The sequence below is a fragment of the Antechinus flavipes genome, chromosome 4, assembly GCF_016432865.1.
Source record: "Antechinus flavipes isolate AdamAnt ecotype Samford, QLD, Australia chromosome 4, AdamAnt_v2, whole genome shotgun sequence".
NCBI lineage: Eukaryota > Metazoa > Chordata > Mammalia > Dasyuromorphia > Dasyuridae > Antechinus > Antechinus flavipes.
This window is the reverse complement of record NC_067401.1, coordinates 452,715,628-452,741,290: the sequence shown is the minus strand read 5'-3', so window position 1 is coordinate 452,741,290 and position 25,663 is coordinate 452,715,628. Positions and strand designations below refer to the sequence as shown.

Below are 25,663 nucleotides of genomic sequence, written 5' to 3'. Positions count from 1 at the left end.
TCATCTTCCAAACTCTCTAAGAAAATGGATGGAGCCCATGGGATCCTCCCCAACTGCTGGCCTTCGGGATCCTTGGATCTCCTTGTGGATTCTTCAACTAGTTGCCCACAGGTGGCTCTTTTAGGCCTCCAAGAGTCCTATTCTGGGCCAGAAACTGTGGAACAATGAGTATACCAAGAGGCAACAGATGACCTCTACCCTCAAGGAGCTTGAAGTCTAACAGGGGAAGATAATATACAAAAGAAAGCTGAAAGATGAAGCAATAGTACAGGTAATGATGATGATAAAGGAACAGGAAACCAAGCTGAGCAGCTAGAGGCAATCCAAGACACCTAAGTATGTTAATAATATATATATATATATATTATATATTGTATTTATAATATATATATACAATAAAATACTCACACATATATGTACATACACAAATTTTAGGCAGCTATAGGTGGATGGATAGATAGATACATAGAGATGGATGAATAAAGATAGATAGAAGTAGATAGATGAATAAATACAAAGATATATAGAGATGGATGGATGGATAGAGACAGATAAAAGTAGATGAATGGCTAGATACATAGATAGAGATAGATGAATGGATAGATAGAGATAAATGGAAAGATAGATATAGAGGGATAGGTGGGTAGATACATAGATACATAGAGATGGATGGATGGATAGATAAAGATAGATGCATAGATAGAGTTATTGTGTGTGAGAATAATAGCTTACAATAATAAAGCACTTAAAAGAAAAGAAGTAAAATTTTTTAGCTTAGAGGTGAATTTCCCCCTTTATGCATACTTCTACTGAGTTCTGGCTCAGTTACTCTTAAATCATAAGTTCTTCCAGCATTTCCAAGTAAGGGCTCTAAAGGATGGGAAGAACAAGCCACCAAGGCTAGAATGGACCCATGATGCCGTGGAGAAAGAAACTATCTCGTTAGCTGTAGGAATTCTCTTTCTGTTAAAAGGAGAACAGCAAATATGTTTTTTTTTTTTTGGCTTGACTTAATACTAATTTCATCCTTCAAAAGGTGGAAGAAGTGAAAGTAGAAATGGATATTCTGATTCTCTCCCCAAAGGAAGGACTGCTTGATTTTATGGCAATTATAGACACTGTGAGGAGAAGGGGTCCCAAACACTTCAGCATCTGTAATTCATAAGGAGAATGAGAGAAGGGCATTCAAGGTGGATGATGAGATTGTCATGGGTGGATTATTGAAGGAACAGGAGACAGAGTCTAAAAGCCCCACAAAAGAACTGAAAATAAATACAATCAGAGAAAATCTGGAGAACTTTATACCAGCTCACAAAAGCCAATCGTTCAACTTTTAGTGTGAGTATTAACACCTCAAAAACTAACAAAAGCTATAAATCCAGATTTGTTTTTGTTATTTGATTGATTGTCCGGACTTAGAAAAATGACCGAGAAAATATTTATAACAAAAACTAAATTTAAAAGTGGGGTTTGTACACACTATTTTCCCCAGAGAGATGGTTTTTAAGCATTTACCAGCATGTACCAGATGCAGCCTATGTTGTGAAAGAAGATTTTGATAGTGAGTTGAGGATAGAGACCATGCATTTGGTCTTTAGTTCAAAGTCTCAAAGTTTATTATTGGACCTCAAGATCCAATCCTAAACTTTTTTTCCCCTCACCTGCCCCCACTTTTTCCTCCTTTTCCCTTTCATTATCTGACACTTGAGAACTTTTATGAAAATATATTCTGGAATCTTCGCAGTCGTGTTGTTAATTTGCAATCTCTCTAAGGACACACTTTGATAAGTGAATAAACTTCAACCCAACCTCTGAATGAGTCCATTACAAATTCTGCATTAATGGAGTCTGGCCTCACGCTGGGCTCTGTAGCTTTGGTGATGGATGGGTGTTTCTGCCTTTAATTTCCTGACACTTTCAATTTTTGGAATGGTCTTTTGCTCATCTTACAATTACCTTGGCAAGGTCTGTAAAGGGCCTACTGTCTGAAGCTGAAATCTCCTCCTTTTGGATAATTAGCTGTGGTGGATTCTTTCTTTGTTATTTTTAAGGGGGAAGAATAAGAGGGTATGGAAATATATTCCCAGTTAAAACTGTTGGTCCTTTTGGTCTTTCCATAAAGGGCACGACGCCATCGTCACGCTCCTGAAACATTATAAGAGGCCTCAGGATGAATTGCCCTGTAATGAATATTCTCAGCCAGGAGGAGGTACGGTGAATTTCTGATTACAAGTATATTCTTTACATTCTTCTGAAAGGGGAATCAAGGACATTTCTATTTGAGGATGGCGGAGGGAAAGGCTGGAGAGGAAAGGGCCATGCTTGCTCAATACTAAGAAAACTCGCATTGCCATGAGACTAAATGGAAGGATGAAGGTCAGCTCTGGGTTTTGTCACTCGCTCAATCCCATTTCCACAGGGGAAGATTCTTGTATGAGAGTGGAGACCCAGATTGATGGCAAAACATTTCCATATTCAGTTAAAGCCCAGTCCAGTATCCCCTAGTCCTTACAGAGAGTAAGGCTGCTTGCAGGCTGTTTAACCTGGAGCCTGGACTGTGCATTGATGTTAGGAGCTCTGGGAACTTGGATGGGGAAAACCACATCTTCCCTATTTCAGTATAAGCTATCTCCCTTACAAGCTTATGGATTTCGGTTTATTTATTCTGAGCCGGTGCAGAGACCTGCCTAAACTTCCAGTGGGGTGAACAAATGAACAAAACAAATGAACAAATTGGAGAAACTCTATTTTCTCATTTTTCTCTCCCTCTCTAACTCATTGCATAAAATTCAGACTCAATATCTAGAGGAAGAAAACAGAATTCCATTTTGCTTTTCTAACTAAATTATTTTGTTCATTATTGAAGCAAAATATAAGTGTGCATGTGCAAGAACTCTTGTGTGCACACATGCACAGGAGCACCTGTGACAGCACGAGCACATGTTCCCACTGTATCCCACGGAGGAAGTCTTGGTCTCTTCTGAGGTTCTCAACTGCATCTCTTCTCTGATTTCAGATGGCTCCTATGTTTCTGTTCCGTCTCCCCTGGGGAAAATTAAAAGCATGACTAAAGGTACTTTCAATGTTTTATTGGGCAAACGCAAATTCCTTGTATTTTCACATGGCCAAATGATATTCCAAACTTGATCATTTTCTACTGACATTTCGCAGTTTGAAAAATTGTAAGTAAATGAAAAGTGTAAAAGATTTCCCCAGAACCACTTGGAAATAATTAGTGTACCTGGATAGACACGTAGGTAATTCACATACGTGTGATAACGGTAGGGTTGCTTGACAAGAGACTAGTCACATCTCTTGGATTCTTACACTTCTACTTCTTGATCTCATATTCTTAAGAAAAATAGAAAAAAAATCTACCTATTTTGGTTAGGGAAGGGTTGGGAGCTAAGTAGGATATAAAATGGAGTCTTTGGAAATATTAAAAAGGATTAATGAGCTGCTGAATTTAAATGCAAACCAAATGAATGCCAGTGGATTGGACAAAGTATTTTTTAAAATAATAGTAAGAGAAGAGCAGTCCTGAGGGCAGACTTCTGTTTCCAGATTGGAGGTTTTCAGACATTCTCAATGCCCAATTTGGTATGCTTCCTGGCAGTGCATGGCCCACTACTGAATGACCATGCCTCCAAGTCCTGTGAATTCAGACTACCTTGGGTGACTCGATAAGAGGCTTCTCAGGGTCCCCTTTTAGCTGCCCTCCAGGGTTTCCAGATAATATAGGCAAGGGGGAAAAGGAGAAAATCCCAACACAGAAGGAAAAAAGACAAAAACAAAAAAATTCCCAGGACACTACTTCTCCAGAAGAAGGATTTTTAAGACACAGTCCAAGTGGGCTCTTTTATCATGGGATAGTTTTCATAAGATTTGGGTCCCTCCGAGTCCTTAGGAAGTAATAGTATCCCACATTTGCTCGCTGTATTGAGGTTTGTTATAGGTGTCTGAAAGAGATTACAGGTCAACCAGTTTATGGTTATAAAATTGACAGTGGCTGGAGAAGAGTCCTGGGACAGGGAAGGATGTGTGTGGTGATTTTATAAACTGCCCTTTACAAACGGAGCAATGTTTGCCATTCGCAGAAAAGGCGGACGTCCTCCTCCTGCGGGCAGGGCTGCCTTCCCACTTCCAGCTTCAGCTCTCTGAAATTGAATTCCATGAAATTATTGGCTCAGGTAACCTGGGAGAGGGAAGAATGGGGCTGTTCTGGAAGCTCAGGAACCTCAAGGAAGATGCACTGACTTGTTTTAAATTGTTTCAGGGTCTTTCGGAAAAGTGTACAAAGGCAGATGCAGGAACAAAATAGTGGCTATCAAACGGTAAGCCAAACAAGGAAAACGGGGGATCAGAGCACCTTTGCCTCATTTTTTTAATGGACTCCCAGCAGACACTGCGTTCACCCCGCTGTTCTCTGACTCCAGCTATCGGGCCCACACGTACTGCTCCAAGTCTGACGTGGACATGTTCTGCAGAGAGGTGTCCATCCTTTGCCGACTCAACCATCCCTGCGTGATCCAGTTTGTCGGAGCCTGCTTGAACGATCCCAGCCAATTCGCCATCGTCACCCAGTACATCTCAGGGGGGTCCCTGTTCTCCCTTCTCCACGAGCAGAAGAGGTACGGGACCTTGGTTCTAGGGAGTGACCTGGTGGTTTAGGGGAGCACAGGGGGGCCAGCCTTGCTAGGTTCTACCCCCCAACCCCACAGTCCTAGTAAGTCCCTGGTGTGTTGGGATGCCCGATAGCTCCCCTAGACTCTAAGGCACAACTGCCTCCCTACAAAGGGGCCAAGAGATGCCCTAAGCTATTGAAGCCACGGGTCTGAAGTGAAAATGAAAAACTTTATTAGAGTTCTGTCTCCAATGACGAGATTGTATTTGCTGGAGTCTGCCTTTTCTGGCTGTGTCCAGCACATCTATATCTCATGCCCCTTAGTAAGGATTTTTTTAAATGGATAAAAATAATTCTGTACCTCCCATACACCTCGCAGCTGCAGGTAACAAATGCCTGGGATTTGGAAGCTGTTAATTAAAGCCAGTAATAATTAGCTGCATTTGACAGACCCATAAAGTAGATCTATGTGACACATGCATGGAGTTAACTGCTAGAGATCACAATGTCTGTGAAAAATGTTTTTTTAAATTAATGTCCCAGGCTTAAATCTAATTTTGAATAGTCCTTTCAAATCTATCCAAGCCATGAGTGAAAGTCCCCTCTTTAGAAACTCCTCCCTTCCTCCAATAGAAAAACAGGGAGATGTACCTCCTGTGTGACCCTGGGTTGGTGACTTTACTTCCCCAAAAGGAAACTGGGGAGGCTGGACCAGATGCTCTACAGAATTCCTGGTTTGGAGCTCTCTTCCAGCTTTGTGTGATCTAGAACATCCTCGACCAGAACTTTTTGCCAGAAAAGCTCAGAGGAAGATCAATCCAAAATGATACATGATCTGGTTTGAAGGGGTGAACCTTCCACCCCCTTTTATTTAATCTGGAAACTAACCTGTAGAAGGAGGTGAAAAAGCCCCATTTGTAACTTGGCCACTGAGGGTCACCTGCTGCCCCGACCACTACTTCTTGACATTCCTTAGGACTCAGTTTCCTTACATTTAAAACAAAAGAGTCAGATTAGAAGACATCTGAGATCCTTTCACTGGAGAATCTATAAGTCAGATCCACCTGTGTACGTATGTGTATGTAACATTACATACTTACATATTACTATATATACATGTGTATATATATATATACACATATATATGATATGTGTATTATGTAACGTGACATACTTATATATTATAGAACATATACAAAATATAAATAATGTGTGTATGTACATATTATTATAGTATAATATATTATAAGTGTATGTAACATTACATATTTAGATATTATGGTATGTATACAATATATATGATCTATGTACGTGTATCTATACACATGAATATGAATGTAAATACAGACACACACAGATACACATGTGTATAAATGGCTGACCTAGGAGGTAAGAGGAACTGGATTCAGGGCTCACCTGTGACAATGACTTGGCTGGGACCAGTCCCTTCTCGCCTGCAGTGCCAGAGCGAGCCCATAGCCAACAAAATCACAGATCTGGCTGAAATTATACAAGCCACAAACAACAGAACAGAATAAATAGGATGGAATAGAAGGTGATATAATAAACTAGGATATATTATCATGTGTCTTTGAATATATGCATATACTATGCACATTTGCATATATGTACACAATGTTTTATAGTTTACATTATATATAAATATACATATATATTCAGAAAGATATAGGAGGGAGAAAAATATTGAATTACGCCTTCAATTTAATTTAGGAAACATTTATTAAGTTTTATGCCAGGCTTTGTTCTGGCTCTGCAGGTATAAAAATCAAACGAAACCCAGCCGTGCCCTTCCCCAGGAACTTTCGCGGCGGGGTGAGAGACCAGCAGGGACAAAAGCAAGCCTTAACGGCACCTTTGCCTTCGGGTTCTCTCCAGGATTCTGGACTTACAGTCCAAACTGATCATTGCTGTGGACGTCGCCAAAGGCATGGAGTACCTGCACAACCTGACCCAGCCCATCATCCACCGGGACTTGAACAGGTCTGTGTTTGTGACTACTCAGTCTGTGGGGAGCATGTGGGTAAACCGAGGGGGAAATCGAAGGAGAAAAACCTCCGCGCATAATTGGCCCGTCCAGACCAGTCTCGTTTTAGTGCCTTTAAGTCAATTTTCAGTCAGGGGGACGGGACAGGAAGAGCTCACATAGAAAAGTGCAGGAAGACAAGTTCTTTTTCTTTTAAATAAGCACATCCCGAGTACCCGGGACAGCCAGGCAGGACTTGTGTCGGGGACACAAGCCTCAAACAACTCCAGAGCAAGCTGTGCCGAGAAGGTTGGCGGGAGCTTCCCCCTCCAGGCAGTGGTCACACCTTGCCACCTGGTTACTGAGACTGGGAAGCTCCAGAGAAATCATCATCATGCAGAGTAAGCTGGAAAATAGCGCTTGTCTGCTTTGGTTTTCTTTCTGAAACTTGCCGTTAGCCCCTCACCAGCAGGGCCGGCCAGAAGCCAGAGGGACCCGCGAAGGGGAGAGTGCCTGGGGGCCCTTGGAGAGATGACCCATCTCTGGTACTGTCCCAAAGGATCTTAAATACCAAGATGGGCCAGGACAGGGCTCTATCCTCTCAGCAGAGAACATGGCTCTCTGACTGAGGAAGTGCAGACCCTGCGCCTTGTGACCACTTCCAGAGGGCCCCCGAGCCTGGCAGGGACCTCTTGTCCTTCCCGCCCTGAGCTGGGCTCTCCATGCCCAAGCCCCCAATCAGAAGGGAAACATGGGGAAAGAATCAGGAACCAAAGGACAGGGCTCACGGCTTGTTGAGATCCATCCCTTCCCGGGGATTAGAGGACCTGTGTGAACAACAGAGGCTGCATTTGGAGAGGTGGCCCTTTAACTTACAGCCTGTGCAACCCTGAGGAAGTCAATAGCACTGTCCACAACTCAGTTTCCCCATCTCTAACATGGGAAGATTAATGACACAGCCTCTGAGGTCCCTTCTGGGACTACGCTGTGATCCCATAGTCATATCTATTTTCTCAGCCAATGTTTCCTTTTCACATGATTTACATACATGCACCCCAAGCCCTGCAAACATTTCTCCACCAAAAGGGGCTGGTGAGTGGAAAAGGTTTAAGAAGTCCCGGCTGGCACGTCCTCTCCCCTCCTTCACAACCCCAGTTCCATGGGAGGGTGGCTCCTGTTTCACAAATGAGTACACCGGCTGGCCTCCAGTGGCTCACCAGACAGTCTCCAAGGGAGTCCTTGAGCTTACAAACCGGTGGCTTTGCTTGCCAGTATAAATACAGATTCCTTCTGATTGCCTTTTCTGTTTCTATTTGCATGTTTAGTTTTTCTGGTGACAAATGAAAGACAAAAAAATTATAGACAATTTTAAAAAGCCAACTTCCCAATGACAAATGACAGCTAATTAAAAAGGCAAAGCTGTTAATAGCTAAAATAATTTTGTTTTAGAATATGTGATGTTAACTAAATCAAGGGGCGATCTTAGAAGGTGACAAAGAACATAGAGAATAATCAATAAAGGCTCAACTTTAGAAATCTCTGTGTCCTTGGGAGCTTCCTCAATGACCTGCTCACATCCAGGAGTTCTATGTTCCATCTACTGAGTCACAGTCCTAAAAACACAGTATAAGGGTCCAGTGACCCCATGGAGAGCATGGATTTAGTTGCATATAAATATTCCTTAAAGCTCCTTCATAAAAAGTTGTTTTATTGTTCTCTTCCTTGAGAACTTGGAGAATTTTGGGCCCAGGAGAACCCCATGTTGAGGAGCTTACTGAATGCCCAGCTAGGAGCCAATCCATTAAGAAGCTTGAAGAATCTTCAAGCAATCTCCTGCAAGTCAGCCCGCCCAAACACTTGGGGATGAGGTTGGGTGAGGTCCAGGGCTCGGCACGAATTATCTCAAGTCCTGTTCTGAAAGTCACCAGAAAATCCAATTGCAGGAAAGGCTTCCGTCCCCTTCTATGGGAAGAACAAGTTATCCATCGATTGTCAGGGTTTGCAACTCACCAGAACCATCCTCTGTCCCACCTTCTTCTTGCAGGCTAGAATTAGTCATTATGGCCAGGGTGAGAGGGAAGCTGATTCTTTTTATTTTTAATAATTTAATGAGTGTGTTTCCCCCTCCCCTGCCTCACTCACATCACCTTAGGTTGTATAAATCCTCTCCCCACATTTTGCTCCATCTTTCCCATTCATGGTTTTTTCTTTCTATTTATTACAAGTGATAGATTCCTAAGCTACATAGGTTAAAGAACAACCAACATATATGTGAGTCATTGTCAATAATAATAATAACAAATAGCTCAGTTAATATTTAAAGGTTGCAAAATGCCTTTCTCACAATATACATAAGGGGGAGGTAAAACCAGTCCCGTTATTCCCATTTTATTTCACAAAGTCATGGAGGATACAAGCACTAAGCAACTTGCTCCTAATCACAGGGCTGAGACTTTTCTAATTTTGCCAGTGCCAGTTTTCAATTGTATGTTAATGAAATTGTCCGTTTTAATCTCCTTTGAAAATGTCTGTTATTTAGTTAAAAATTCTTCCCTGACCAAAGTGATGAACAGTATCTCCCTTCCTCCTTTGTTTTTAGAAACGATACAACCATGTCTGGTTAAACATACATATATCCATTTGAAGCTTATTGTAACTTATGGTGTAAAATGTTGGTTCAAATCTAATATCTGCAATCCTGATCTCCAGGTTTCCCATGAGATTTTATTGACTAGAAGCTCATCCCAATCACTAGTGTCCTTAGATTTATTGAATGCCATGTTATTGTGCTCATTTTCTTTGGGCAGGGTCTCATTTCTCTACTCTGTTCCACTGGTTCAAAATGTTTTAACTTGCCCCAAGCACTTGTGATGGCCATTTCTTTATAGTATTGTTTGAGGTCTGGTACTGCTGGGTCCCTTCACTCAGACCCACCACCACCACCACTTCCTTTAAGATTCTTTGATCCGATGCTTTTTGTTGGATTTTTTTTTAAAGCATGTACTATATCAAATCAATAACTGACTTTTTGTGCTTGGAGAAAACTTTGCAAAGCATCTCTGAGACAAGCAGCATGTCACGCACCTGGAAATTAACTTTGTCAGAATAAACTCACTTAAGGGAAATGGGGGCTCTGTGAAAACAGGAGAAACCTTCGGACACTGTATACCTTCTCCTCCATCAGGGCAGGGATTGGAAACTCGTCTAGGTTGTACCATTCAGAGGTAGGAAGCCTTTACTACTTATCAATTCTTTATAACTAGCTACTAGATTTGTTTCTAACCACAGAAAAGGTGCCCCCCTAAATTTTAGCACTCTGGAAAAATGCCCCAGTCGCAATACCCTAATTACTTCTTTATGACCATTTTTCCCTTTCAGAAGTCCCTAGTGTCAAAGAAGTCTTACACCTCATATGCTTTCCCTATAAGAATATTGACTCCTTGTCTGTAAATCCACTAGAAGTAGAGCGTTGAATGGCTTTGTTTTATTTTACCTCCTTTCTGTACAATTGAAGGTGGAGGGTGAATCAGCTGGATTCGAACTTTTTCAATGTGTTTTTGGTGCCTTCCATTGTTTCTTTCTATTTTTCTTGAGGATGCACGCTGAATTGTCAGCTTTGGAAAGAGTTAACAAAGGCATTCTTTCCTCCCCTACCCCAACTCCCCGGGCTGAATTCTTCTATCCTTACTGCCCCCCCTCAATCTTCTCAATTGCTAACCTCTTGATGATGATACCATTGCCAACTAATTACCATTCACACATTTCTTGATACATTATTTCTGCCTCTCTTTGCACATTCTACTTGGGTGTTCTGAAAGGTATAGAGCTAAATTCTCTCATGATATAGAGCAGAGACCTGGAAAGAGAGGTTAGGATTAATAAAGAAGCAACTCTTTTAAAAAGCTAATATTTCTGGTCCTGCTGATTTAATTTCTAATAGCTGAGTCTACAAGGAGCATTTAATCCTTTCATATGTTTCTTTCTAAAGTCCTTGATATGACCCATGGAAGGAGCTGCTTTTTCAAACAGCATTCATCTTCTCTGGGGACTGTGCGGCTTGTCTGTGGGAATGGGAGCCTATGTGGAACCTGGTTATATTACCAACACCTTTCAAAACGCAAACATTTCCCAATCATGACCACAACTTAATTTTGAGGGATCCTTGCCATGGAAAGCATCTCTTTACTCCACCGGGTGGATCCCCATGGGTCTCTCTCTCTCGGTGATAGCATTAGGAAATTCTTGTTATTCCGATCCATGGAATAACTCAACAATTAAACTACACAGCCCTTTATGGGAGTATGGAAACAGGGATCCTAGCAGAGAGGTACTCTCAGAGGACCATCTGTGTTCATATCCAGAATAGCTATTTAACTAGTTTGCAGTCCAGGCAGGGGGTAATTCCACCAATCACATGGTCTTTTTGAAATATCAAGCATTGTGCTAAGCCATAAGAACTTAAGGAAAGTAAAAGCTGTCCCTCTCCTTGAGGGATTTATATTCTAATGAGAGAATAGGCTTTCATTGTGAGGCACAAAATGAAAAAAAGTTGCCACTTCTGGATCCACAGGCTCAAGAGATCAAAGAGAGGTTAAAAGGACCCGTATGTACGGATCACTTTGGAGATGGCCAAAAACTGGAAATGAAGAGATATCCATCAATGGGAGAATGGGTGAACAAAATATGAGATGTGAATATGATGGAAAACTATTCACTATAAGAAAGGATGAAATGGGTGGTGGTCAGAGAAACCTAGGAAGATCTTTATAAACTTATGCAGAGTGAAAGGCACAGAAAGAGCAAGTGCATTTATATTACATCAATGACATTATAAAAATAAAAACAAAGCAAGAAAAATTTTAAATGTTTAATCTTCTTAAAGACCAACTATTGTCTTTAGACTCTGCATATAAATAGGTAAAAACATGTCATCTTAACTAACATCATCAATAAAAATATAATTTATAAGCAAATGTTCTATCTCCATCCATCTGTCTGTCTATCTATATGTTTATCTATCCATCTATGCATCTAGCTACACATTCCCTAACCTTAAAGACCTTCCATTCTATTGGGACACATATAACAACATGTAAAACAAGTAAATTCCTTTTGTTAAAGCAAAGTAAACACAATGTGATAGAGAGAAATTAAAAGGTATATGCATTTATATAGAACCTAAAAGCTAGAGACCTTATTAAATGTTTTACAGATATTTTCTCATTTGATTATCATACCAACTTTGCATTTATCATCCCCATTTAACAAGTGAGGAGACTTGCCCAGGATTACACCTCTAGGAAGTGTCTGAAGCTGAATTTAAAGCCAGATCATCCTGACTTTGGGTCCATGCTCTAGCTGCTCTTCCATTGAGCTACCTCTAGGAAAGAGATGGTTTAGCGTGGTGTTCTCTTCTTTTCTAAAATATAATCGTTCTTGGGAGCAGGTTTCTTAGGGAGGCTTCTGGGAGTAGCCTTTGTTTCAGTTCAAATCAATATTCACCTCAAATGCAGCCAAATGTTAAAGTCCAGTCCTTTTATTGTCTCTTTCAAAATAGCCCGGTAAGCTTTCTTTGGTCCTGAGAGCTCTTGCAGCTAGTCTTTTGCCTCTGCCAGCTTCAGCCTTCAGCTCTCTCTGAATCTTGGTTCTGAATTTTCTCAACTGAATTCAGGCTCTGTCAATCTCCTGAACTGACTCCTCCACTGACTCCTGACTGAGGCTCTAAGACCTTCTTATATACAATCTCTTAAAGGTGTGAACCCAAAGGTTGACTCCTCCTCTGAGAGAGTGGGATTGTGGGAGTTGTAACTTTGTGAATCTCCCAGACTTGTGAACTCTAATGTGTGAGCTAATGTGGGAACTCTCAAAGATGTAAACATAAGCATTGTTTCTATCAATTCCAGTGAATTAACACTTTGTAAGGATTCTAACAGTAGGAGTTTGGGTTGATCCTCGAAGTAAATTAGTAATGCTTAGAGGCAAAAATAAGGTGGGATTGCGTTCCAGACATGGTGAGATCTTTGAATATCAGGAGATGTAAAACTATCTTCTGAGAATGGCAAAACTACCCATTTTGCTACCCCATAGAGTTCATGCAGAAGGGCCATGGGCAGTAAGCCTGGGCAGGTCAGCTGAAGCCAGCCAGAAGATTGTTAGCCATGGAGCATCTTGGCTAAAGTGGATCATCCCACCTCGAAGAGTGCTCTTCATGTGGAAAGTCCATGCCATTCCAATGCACAAGCTGGCACTCAGTTGAAGAAAGGAAATCCAGTATATTTTCTCCTGCTGGAGCTTTGTCCAGTTCAGTCCCTAACAATTGTCGCATCTGAAGGTTGAAGGGGCTGCTGCCTTGGCAGCTTTTGTACCTTTGGATCTCTTCAATAGAGCTTGAATGCGAGCTCAGGTATATTGTAGAGAAACACCCTCTTCAGCAATACTGTGTCTTTGTAGCCTCTGAGATCCTCCTCAGCTTTGAGACAATGGCATGACAAAACAGTGTCACTTAGCAAATAATTGTCTGGGGCCTCTGGTGCTTGCTCCTTGTGCTAACTTGAGTAGACACTTCACCTCCCTGAACCTCAGTTTCTTCTTTTGTAGATTGCCTTTTCAGTCCCTCTCGGATTTAGAGTTCTGATTTTCTCCCTTCCCATTAAAAACAGAACACTTATATAGGAGAACACGTAAGTAATTTATGATTAAGGTAATTGTCATCTCATCACAATGAGCAGAGAGTAATAATAAGATGCCTTGTGACTCTGTTGTTTACTACCTAAGTGACTTTTGATAATTCATTTAAGCTCTCAGGTCCTCAGTATCCTCATTTATAAAACGAAGGGGTTGGATTAGTTGACTCCAAGCTGCCTCTCATAGATGAAATTAGTTGATGGAATAGAAGCTCTTAAAGAAGAAAAATCCAAGTTCAAATTCAGCTTCAGACACTAACTAGGTGACCATGTTGCAAGTCACTAAACCTGCCTGCCTGCCTTGCTTTCCTTAGCTGTAAATGGTGATCATAACAGCATCTACCTCACAGAATTATTATAAAGATCAGATGAGATCATGTTTATAAAGCTCTTAGCACAATGTCCAGCACATAGTAGGACTTTGATAAAGGGATGATCCCTTCCGCCTTTCCTTTCTTCCTACTTGCAAATATATCTCTCTGAGCTTCCTGTATCCCTGTAGGAAATTATCTTACCAATTATCTTCCTTCATTGTCTCATTATGTGACGATAAGCAAATTTCTTGATTTCTCTCTTCCGCAGGCTCCTCTTTATAAAAGAGAGATTATTTTGGCTCTTCCTACCTCTTCTCAATGATATTTTGAGTAGTAAGAAAGGGTACTAGCCAAGCAATTTGATCATTTTAGAGAAAGACAGTTCCTAGCAAAATTTTATGTTATTCTTATTCATTGAATGACACCAAATTACCTGAAAGTCTCTGAATGTGAGTCACTTAGCAGCCAACAGGCAGATCTGTGGTTATTGGGGGGATCATTTAGATTCTTTTTATGGCTTTCTCTTCTCCCATTTGAAGGGGAAAGGTGACATGATTTCTGCACGGTGTGGCCAGAAACAGCCTGTCCTCCAAATTGCCCTATTCCTTTGCAGCAATGAAAAGAGTGTGAGTAACTGGGCTGAATTATTAGAGCCTTTTATCCAAGACGGATGGTCTGCAAATCAATCACATTTGGGGGTGGCACTAAGCACATGAAGAACTTTATTTTAAATCACTAAGCTTCATTTAATAGCTTTAACTAGCTCTCCAAACTTTGTCAAAAGCAGACATGATATCCTGTATGAGACCATATAGGGCATTTTAGCCATCTGTTTCTTTTTTGAGAAAGAGAAAGAAGGAAAGGAAGGGAGGGGAGGAAGGAGAGAAAGAAAGACAGAGACAGAGAGAGAAGGAGGGAGGGGAAAAGAGAGGGAAAAGGAGGAGGGAAGGAAGGAGAGAGAGAGGGGAGAGATGGGGGAGAGGAGAGAAATAAAAAGAGAGGGGGTGGGGAAAGAAGATGAAGAGAATGGTGTTTGCATCTGTGTGAAAATTCCCTTAAAAATCCTAAAATAGCAGCTGCCTTTTATTAAATCTATAGTGAGTTAAGGGTCTGAGGATTATCAAGCGAACACTTTCTTTGAAAAAAGGGTTATATGTTTAATAGGCTTTTCCTGTCCATGGTCCTGAAAGACATTCATCTAGCAAACCACCTAAACTCTGGGAATTTAAAAGGAGAGGATTGATTACTGGCTTCTTCTAATTCCATCTCTTCTCCCACCCCCATTCCATAGAAGAATGAACATGAAATTCTAAGCCTGCTACTTTTGAGATGTGGATGCCCTTAAGGGCAGACAATTTAGAACTGGATTCTTATTAACCTCTTGTTGGGTTGACTTCAGATTCTTTTTTGGAGGCTTCCTGAATATAGGGCTTAAGGGAAGCTACTCACCATGTGTGCCCCTTAGTTTGGCAAGCACTGAAATGGCAACAATAGTATGTTTTTTCCCCAGTTTGCTCACTTGAGCTGGTTTTTTTTTAATCTTTCTTTTTTTTTTCTTCTAAAAGCGGAATTAGTATTTGTGAAAGGCACAGGATTGACATGGCCAAAGAATAGAACTCAGTAGTTAGTCTCTAAGAATTCCTTATTTCTTTGCAAACTGTGTTCAGGCACCACCTTCTATATTAAGTCTTTCCTGATCCTCCGACTCCTAGCACCCTCTCATACCAAAATCTCTGTTATTTTGTTTGAACATAATTTGTAGAGACTTATTTATATTCATTCTGCTTCCCAGAGAGAATGTGAGGACCTTGAAGGTAGGGATGGTATTTTTTTGGTCTTCCCCCCCCCCCCTCAGTTCTACCAAAGTGTCTGATATGTAGTTGAAACAATAAATATTTCTTGATTTTTTAATTAACATCTCTAGAATTATTTAGAACTCATGTTAAGTAACACCTGAATGAGGAACTTTTTGATCCCTCCAGCTTTTTGTATCTGCACTCATGAAAAACATTGCATCCATTATGTATTATGTAATGAAACATGAGTTTTATTTTCTGAGAGAATGTGAAATTCCTTGAGCCAGGGCTGTTTCAATTTTGTCTTTTTGTTTGCAGTGGATAACACAGTGTTTGGCACATAGTAATCCCTTAATAAATGCTCATTAACTAATTGATTGATGAAAGAATAGGGGCAACCTTAGCCAACTCTTCAGCAGTAATTCCCAGTCTTCCCTGCCCACAGAGCTTAAGGCAATTAGAAGTTAATTCCTTTGATAGGAAGAGAGCTCTATAATTCAGCTACCATTGTTTCTGTGTGGGAGTCACATAGTCTTATAGACCATCAGCCAGAGGCCTGTGCTTACTGTCAAAAACCAGGATATTCAGCTCTACCTTTGGCTCTTTGTGTGAGCTTGGCCTCTGGAGCCCTCAGTTTCCAAATCTGAAAAATGAGATGGTAAGTCAAGAGCATATTAAAGGGTGATGATCACTATTCGTCCTTGACACAATCTGACACTGTGCCCTAAGTAATTATTAATAGAATTTGTATTTTTTCAGAACCTCATATTTGAAGGAAAAAAAAAAAAGAAAAGCTACTATAAGAGAAAAAAGGGGGAAGAAATGAATCACTTGGTTTTGGTTGGGGGTATTGTTTTCTTTCAGTCCAGTGCAGTTCTTGCCCTCAAGGAGTTTACAATATAATAGAGAGGGTATGGGCAAATAAAGTGTGATTATCCTGGAAAGGCCTTTCAGATCAAGATGCTGAAGGGTTCCTGAAGAGGAATCTGAATTTTATCTTAGAGGAAGGAGGAATTGGGGCACGGAAGCTTCTTTATCTTGAAATTTTCATGGTCAGATATTTGCTTGGAAATATCATTTGTGTGAATAAATTGCCTAATAAAGATAAAGGCCACATGGAGGTTATTTATAAGACTTTTTCAATATTAAATTCAAGAGATGATTATGCTAGATGAAGAAACAGAAAATCTAAGTGTGAATGCAAGAAATATTGTCATTGACTAGCGATAAGGGGTGAGCAACTGAAAAAAATCAAGGATAAATTCTGGGTTTTGTACCATTGAAACAAATGGGGGGGGTGGGGTGAGGTGAGAGTGGATGTAGGGAGAAGATAAGATCAGTTTTAAATATGTTGACTTTGAGATGCCTATGAACCACATCACAGTTTTAAAAGTATAATGGACAAGTATAATAGGTACAAGTCTGGAACTTAGGAAAAAATATGTTAGGGGTGTGTGTGTGTGTGATCAGTTCACATAGAAATGGTAGTTGAATTCATGCTAAATTCATGAGATCACAAGGGAAAAGGGTAAATGTAGAGGAAAGAAGAAGCCTCAACATAGCCTTGGAAGAAAATCACCCATGGATGGTAGAATGTGTATTTTGAAAAAGAGATTAACAAGTTGTGATCAAGTATATAGAGTGATGACCAGGAGAGATAGGGCATGAAAACCCAAAGAGGAGGGAATACCCAAGACAAACAACTTCAAATGTTGCAGAGATCAAGAAAATGAGGTCTAAGGAAAGCAAAGTGGATTTAAAATGTAAATTTATGACAGTGCACTTGTGAATAGTTTGGTTGCTGCAACCAAAAGAAGATTTTTTTTATAATAAAAAATAGTAAAATTCACTTTGAAGAGATTCTCAAATAAAATGGGGAGAGACATGTAGTATTAGGAGGTTCAGGTAGAGAACTGCCTTTCAGATAAATGTGCTGAAAGCAGCTACTTGAAGACAAGGAAGAAATTGAGGCAATGTTGGCCACAGGACATTGTGATCACTCACTACTTACTTGTGAACATTTTTGGAGCTTTAAGGGTTAATGTGAACAGTTAGGAAAATATAGCATTATTGAATGAGGACTTTTTTTGGTTTGTTGTATTTGAGTTTTGCCTCATAAGATAAAGATAAATTAGTAACCTCCAGGATGCTGTGATTTGAAGCATTGGGTGGTGCAAAAGCCAGACATCAAGAAGGCATGGGGCACTGTTTGAAAGAACCAACAGGAGAGTAAACTGTTGAGAAGCCATGAAGCTGTTAGGAAGCTGGAAAGCTTTTGATTGGAAGAGTCATAACTTTGCTAATTGACTGGAGAATAACTGGAAGCTTATTGGAAAAGAGCGGTTTTCTGCCTTTTCAGCTCATCAGTGAGCTCTCCAGTGTTCCTAGAACTCAAATAACTGACTTTAAAAGCCACCATTACCCCCTGCTTCCAGAGCTTTCTCCATTCAATCTGATCTATATCTTGTCACTGAACCCAGATGACTCTGGAGGAGCTAGTGGGGTTAGGAACCTTGCACAGCCCTCCCTCATCTCAATCTAATTCACTTGCAATTTAGGACATCACCTCCCTGTGCCATGTACCCTTCCAAAAGGAAGGACAAATAGCAGCAAGGGCAATGAGAACTCAAGAGAAGAGAATTGTCTCAAAGATATGTGCTACTTTCTCTGTGAAGAGAAACAAAAATCAAAATAGGTGATTTGGTTCTGCATTCCTGTGTGTTCTACTTTGCCACAAAAGGAGAGCTGAGCTGATTGGCCAATTGGCCAAAAAAATAGAATCTTATTGAGTGAAGACATAGCTGAACTTGTCTAAAATTGTCCAGAGTCAACCTGAAGAATGTTGCTGTAAATTCTGGAGTCCTATTAGAAGAGACAAAATGAATTTGACAAAGCAGAATATGCAGCTAATTGCATATTTGATAAATCTGGTAATTCTCTGGATTAAGGGAATTACTTCTCACTGAAAAGGCATAACAATTTTTTTCAAGTCCTTTTGAAGGTGGCTGTGAATAAAAAAGATCTTGTTACTGTTTCATTGTCTCAAGAGAGGAAGGGAAATGGTTTTACCTATCAGGAGAGTGATGAAAAACAAAGGGAAGTAGCTGGCAGACAAGCTGCCTAAGGTGGAACAGATAGTTCCTAAAAACCAATGACAGAGGCCTGTTAGTTCAGAATTGCAAGTCAGACTGAACATATTTTCCCCTTACCTATGTATCCACTGGAGTTTTTTGTGAGGGAGTACTAACTCTCCCCCATGGAAACGTTATGCATTGGGGAGAAAGTACAACTGAAGTTTGTGGATAGACTATAAAGTTTTATTTATTCTTGTATTTTTCTTTTATTGAATAACTTAATATAGAACTTTTCCTATTTTTGTTTTATCACTAATAACATGTTTTATACTTTAGAGTTAATGGTATCATTATTGGGTACATGTTCAGTAGTGAAACTGGTAAGCATTAGGTCTATGTCTCCACACACATATATACCTAGCAAATGTATCCTTATGACTGAGAACTTTGAGCTATAGCATCATGGTTGCTCCTCTCTTGGAACCCAACAACTGACAGGACAAAAATAAAAAATGAAGTGTCCTTATGAGTGATACATTCACAACATTTTTCAGATGGAAATATGGCAAGGGCAGGGCTGACATGGCTAGATAAAAAGGAAGGGGCAAGGAAGGGCGGAAAAGTTGCCGGGAAGAGAGGGCTTATCCACCCAACCTATGACTGAATCACAGAGATTCTGAGTCATTCAGTCCTTACTATTTATTAAATGCTTAATGTAAGACACTGAGTGACACAATTTTCTTTAAAAAGAAATAAATGTACTCTTTACTTATTTGTTTTCATATTCTTTTCTTTTTAAATTTTGAATCCTAACTTCTTTCGCACTGCTCCCCTATCCACTATAAAGGCAAGCAAAATGATATCAATTATACATGTGAAATCATACAAAAATATTTCCATATTATCCCATATAGCCCCCAAAAACAAAATTGAAATTAAAAAGTTAATAAACTATACTTTAATTTGTACTCAGAATTCATGAGTTCTTTCTCTAGAGGCAAATAAATGTTTTAATCATGAGTCTTTTAGAATTGCTCTAGATATTGTGTCAATAAGAGTATCCATGTCTTTCAATCACCATTACAACATTGTTGCTGTTGCTGTGCACAATCTTTTGGTTCTTCTCACTTCATATTGCATCAGTTCACATAGGTCTTCCCTTTTATCCAATCTTAAAGCACTCCCCTTTGTCATTTCTTATATTTCAATAATACTCCATCACAATCATATGCCACAACTTAATCCCCATTCCCCAGCTGATGATCATCCCCTTAATTTCCATTTTTATCATTACAAAAAGCTACTTTAAGTAATTTGAACAGATAGACCCTTCCCCGTATTTTAACTCCTGTGTATACAAACCTAGTAGATGTATTGCTGAATCAAAGAGTATCTACACATTAATAACCCATTTGGACACAATTTAAAAAGTTTAAAAAGGAGGTACCCTGTTGCCCTGCTGTCGTAAGTACTAGGTACTTCATGGCCCCAGAACTGTGACCCGGTCCCCTATTTTCCTGGTGCTCCTTTCTCTCTTGAAATTTCACCCAGGACCCCTGCCCCCTTGTGACTGACAGAAGCAGTCCTCTTTAGCCTGGAATTAGGATCCAGAACCTCAGTGTGGGGGCAAGAATTGTCATTCAGCATCAGCTGCACCCAGTGCCCACAAAAAGCCCCTTTCATTTCTATCTGATCCGTTTTCTGGGCAGAAATCTCTTGAAGCTCCTGCCACTGCTACTCCTATCACACACAACCCCCTCCAAGACTCACAGCCAGTGCTGTCTCCATGTGCACTATGTGGTGGTCCCTCCCCAGGGTCATAGATTTCTCCTGACATCCACTAAGTTGTCTTAGGATGCAAACGTTTCCCTCTGATTTTTGCTGGTCCTGCTACTCCAAAATCTTATTTGAGGTATTATTTTGAAGTTGTCTGGAAAGGAATATTGGGAAAGCTCAGTGGGGATGCTGCCGCTGATCAGCCATCTTGGCTCTAAGATAAATTTTTTTAGCCATAGAATAGTTGGTTGAAACTGCTTCCCTTGATGCCAAGTGAAATGAGCAGAACCAGGAAACTATCGTACAAGACAACAAGATTTTATGATAATCAATTCTGATGGATGTGGCTCTTTTCAACAATAAGGTGATTCAGACCAGTTCCAATGGTGTTGTGATGGAGAGAGCCATCTGCACCCAGAGAGAAGACTGTGAGAACTGAAGGTGGATCACAACATAGCATTCTCACTCTTTCTGAGGTTGTTTGTTTGATTTTTACTTTCTTTTTCATTTTTATCCTTTTTTGATCTGACTTTTCTTGCTGCACAAGAAAATTGCATAAATATGTATGCCTATATTGGATTTAACATATATTTGTATCATGTTTAATATATATTGGAATGTTTGCCATGGTGGGGGGGATAGGGGGAAGCAGCAAAAAAATTGGAACACAAGATTTTTCAAGGGTCAGTGTTGAAAAATTATCCTTGTATATGTTTCAAAAATAAAAAAACCTCAATTAAAATATAGAAAAAAATTAAAATTTTTGCATCAATAAAAAAAGAAACATCCTTCCCAATACTAAAAATAGTAGAGCCCCAGGCTCAATTATCTGGTAATTAATCTGACAGTCATGTTCTGATACAGAGTTTGATATTCAGAGAAAAATATTCAGATAGTATGGAAGATATGTAGAAGCCTTTATTATCTAGTCCTTAATTTTAGTCTGAGTGTTTTCCAGGTGACCCCTTCATAAGGGGAAAGACCAAAGACTAGAGTTTAGATACTTTGCATATTGGGGGGCTTTTCTTTCAGACCTCAATCAACCAATTAAAAAATGTTGGTTAAACACCCACTGTATGCCAGATATTGTGCTACCAAATTAGTCAAATTGGTTGAAAGACATAGACCATCTGAGCTGACAACCGAAGAATAATAGACTTTTAGAATAAGAAGGAAATCTAGAACTTTTTTTAGTCATAGCCATCCTCAGCAAGATTATGAAAAAAAGTGTTATGACCTTTCAGTAAATAGCAATTCCGTGGATGAAAAAAATATGGTATATGAACATAATGGAATATTATTGTTCCATAAGAAAGGATGAGGAGGCTGATTTCAAAAAAGCTTGGAAAGACTTACATGAACTGATGCAAAGTGAGGTGAGCAGAATCAAGAGAATATTGTCCACAGGAATAACAAAATTACATAATGATCGATTCTGATGGACGTGGTGCTTTTCAACAATGAAGTAATTCAGAGCAGTTCCAATAGATGTGTGATGGAGAGAGCCATCTGTGCCCAGAGAGAGGACTGTGGAAAGTGAATGTGGATCAAAGCATAGTATCTTCACTATTTATTATTGGTGGTGGCTGTTTGCTTGGTTTTTCTTCTCCTTTCTCCTGTTTTTTCTTCTTTTTGATCTGATTTTTCTTGAGCCACATGACAAATATGGAAATCTGCATATGTTTAACCTTAAAAAAAATTCAATTATTCCAAAGTACTACCAGATTTCTCACTATATGAATAACAACAGACTCTTCTGATTTACTAGTTCAACCCATTTACTATATAGACAAGAAAAATGAGGTCTGAGAGACTGGGTGACTTGTCCAGGGTCACACAGATCACAAACTGCTGAGTTGAGAATGTCACAATATTCTAAAGTCCTATTGCTCTCTGTTCACTAAAGCCACATAGATATGAGTCAGTACCATTTTATTGCAGTGGAAATTTTGCATTCTTACAAGAAATATCTTCTTTTTCTAAACTGCAGCATTTCTGTGCCTGACTGGAATATTTTTGCATTTGATTAATATTTTCATTTAACTTTTGATGTGATCTCAAAATAATTTAGGTTGTCATAGTCAGGTCATCAAATTACTTGCATGTTCCCCCAATAAAGGAGCAGAGGGATTGAAATCAGGTTTCTGTGAACTGAAAATAACCAAGACTACATTATCTGAACCTATAGTACTATTGTGTTTTATGTGAATCTCCAACTCTTGCAGCCAATGATAGGTGACAGCACTAGTTTTATTTGACCCTCAAATCTGCAATTTGGTGAGATTTGTGCTCTTCATTTGAACCTTCCCTCCCCCATTTATATGACTCATGCTATATGCTTTTGTGTTGAGTTCCTCGTAATTGTTAATAGTTGCCAATTATCACATAAGATGAAGTTTATTAGTTGATTTATTCTCAAGTACTTTTAATTCTTTTTAATTTTCATTAATGGTTTTTATGATTTTATTCAAATAAAAAAGTAGTTATTTTATCCACCTATGTAATTGCCCAGAAAAAAAAAAAAACAGTTCAATGTGAAAGGATAACAGGAGAGTGACTTGCCTCAGTTTTTCTAACCTTATCAGTAAAATGGAGATAACAGTAATACCTTCCTCACAGGGTTGTTATGAAGACACAAGGAGAAAACATATGTAAAGTGCGTTACAAACTTAAAAGCGCTATTTATTGCTATCACTTATTATTATTATTTATTCTCTCTCTTGGGATTCTTAATTCCAATTGAGACTCAGTTCAAATGGCAACCCATCCAGGGAGTTTTTCTTCATCTCTATGGCGATGATAGTTTCTTTCAACCCCAGAATTATCATAAGCATTCTATATTCATATGCCTCTATATGCATGTCTGATTTTCATTATAAACTCCTTACAGAAACTTTTTTTGTCTCTGTATTCAAGTGGTACATAGTAAATGTTAGAAAACATTTGTTGAATAAAATGGAATTGTCAAATTGAATAAAAGGAGAATGCAATACAGTAGAAGAATAAAGTAGAATGGAATGAGATGAGGTGGGATGGGATAGGATAGAATAGGCCAGAATGGAATAGGATGAGGCAAAAATTATGTATTGGGCACTAAGAGATTCAACTCTGTTTCCTATCCCAAGTGATATATCAGAAATAGTGGTGTGTATATTCATCCACGTGGTCTAACTCATTACCTTAAACTTTTTTTTTTAAATTTTAACCTTTTTTTCTATTTTTTTGAACTTAATAAACATAAGTACTTCCATATGGATACACATATATATATGCATATATATGTGTGTATGTATGTGTGTATATACATACAAAGTTAAATATATACATAATCATAAATATACATATATATCTATAAACGTACATATATGTATATGTATTCATATATATCTATGTAATACCATACTTTGCTTATTTGTCCTTTGTTTTTCTAATGGTAGATAACACTTTTCTTCATAAGTCCAGGTCTTTCTGTATTTTTCTAAATTCACTAACTCATCATTTCCTATATGCCATCACAATATTCCAATCTTCTGCTGTTTAGTTATTTTAAATAATCTAAAGCAATATTGTTTAATATGGCTGATATAATAATAATAATTTTATACATATGTAGGGATATATATATATATACATATACATACATACATATATATAGTGAAGTTTCCCGAGTTTCTCTTGATTAAATCTATCTTAGTTTTAACTTTGTCTGAGATCATGATTACTATCCCGTTTTTTACCTAATAAATTCTCTTCCTGATCTTTATGATGTTTGTGTATATCTCTTTATTTTCTCTCTCTTCTGGGTCTTCTGCTTTACTTCTATCCATATACCTTGCTCTCTTATTATTTAACCTACACCCTCTTAAGGGATCCCTCCCTTCTACTCTCCCCCTGCCCTTCCCCCATGCCCTTGTGTTTCTATCTATAAAAGAAGACTTTTATAACATACACACACACACACACACACACACACACACACACACTCTCCCTCTTTATCCCCTTCCCATAAATCTACACACCCTACTATATCCCTGTATTATTCCCTTATCTTATTTTTAATATATTTAAAAGATTTTTATTCCTTTCTAAATGTATATGTTGTTCTCTCTTCAACTCAGATCTGATGTGAGTAGCATACCTTCTAAAAATCCTTCCCTTATCCTCTCCCCTCTCCCAATGTCCCTACCCTCTTCTTTCTTTTTTTTTAAATTTAGAAGTTTTATGTACTTCTAGAAATGTATTGTTCTCTCTTTAACCCATTTCCCATGAGATTATGTTCCCAGAATTTTTAGCCTTTTTCTTCCCTGATCTAATTCCCTTTGTAAATTCTTCTTGCCCTCATTTGCATAAGATAATTACTCTTTTAATTTTTTCCTTCTTGGTTTTGCTTTTTTAGAATCACATCATTCTCAGCTCTATCCCAATCTTTTTTTTCAAATTATCCAATTGCTAATTACAATCTTAGATATATGGTTTACATTTCCATATATAAAAAGTAAACAATTTATCCTTATGGAGTTTCTTGTAATTAGTCTTTTATGTTTACTTTATATTTGTCTTGCATCTTCTATGTCAAATTTTCTATTAACTTCAAGTCTTTCTGCAACAAAATTCTGAAAGTTTGGCAATTCATTGAATATCCTATTTTTCCCATTCAGGATTATGCTTAACTTTGCTGGGTATGATATTTTTGCCTATAACCACAGTTTTTTCACTCTTTGATATATAATGTTCCAAGATTTGATCTAATTTCATTTCTGCCATCTTTGGATTCTTTTTTCTTGTTACTAGCAATATCTTCTCCTTGATCTTGGGGTTTTGGAATTTGGCTATGATATTCCTGTAGGTTTTACTCATAGGATCTCTTTCAGATGGTGATCAATGTTTTTCCCCCCTATTTATACTTAGTCCTCTTGTTCTAACACTTCAGGACTTTCAGGACTATTATTTTTATTTCTTGTATTATTATATCAAGATTCTTTTTTGATTGTAGATTTCAAATAGTATGAATATTCTTATGTTTTCTCTTCTTCATTGTTCTCCAGATCTGTTGTTTTTCATATTAGATGTTTCTAATTCTCTTCTACTATTTCATTCTTTATATTTTGTTTTATTGCTTCTTGGTCTCTTACAACTTTTCTGGCTTCCCCTTACCCGATACTACTTTCAAGGAGTCATTTTCTTCCTTAAGATTCTGGATTTCCTTTTCCAGTTGATTGACTTTCTTTTCATAATATTGTTTTTCTTGAATTGTTTTTTCTTTCATTTGATTTTTAAAGTCTTTTTAAAGTTCTATGAATTATTTTTGGGCAAATGACTACCTCACAATAGAAGAGGCTTCATTTCTTCAGCAAATCTGAAAGTGAACATTGGTCTTCTCTATTCCCAGAGTAATATTTTATTGTTGGACTA

The 25,663-nt window shown here is 38.6% G+C and overlaps 1 protein-coding gene and 1 long non-coding RNA gene across 2 annotated transcripts in view; one reads left to right on the top strand and one right to left on the bottom strand.

Moving 5' to 3' along the window:
• Positions 1–25,663, top strand: part of TNNI3K (TNNI3 interacting kinase) — a 186,761-nt gene that overhangs the window by 16,481 nt on the left and 144,617 nt on the right. The window contains exons 2-7 of the mRNA XM_051999424.1: positions 2,123–2,209; positions 3,017–3,073; positions 4,098–4,190; positions 4,277–4,334; positions 4,437–4,631; positions 6,521–6,625. Coding sequence (XP_051855384.1) covers positions 2,123–2,209; positions 3,017–3,073; positions 4,098–4,190; positions 4,277–4,334; positions 4,437–4,631; positions 6,521–6,625 — 595 coding nt within the window. The remainder of the gene's footprint in view (positions 1–2,122; positions 2,210–3,016; positions 3,074–4,097; positions 4,191–4,276; positions 4,335–4,436; positions 4,632–6,520; positions 6,626–25,663) is intronic.
• The window catches only part of LOC127563150 (uncharacterized), a 49,657-nt gene continuing 32,451 nt past the window's right edge, over positions 8,458–25,663 (bottom strand). Inside the window, exon 3 of the long non-coding RNA XR_007953903.1 lies at positions 8,458–8,570. This is a non-coding gene — a long non-coding RNA (uncharacterized LOC127563150). The remainder of the gene's footprint in view (positions 8,571–25,663) is intronic.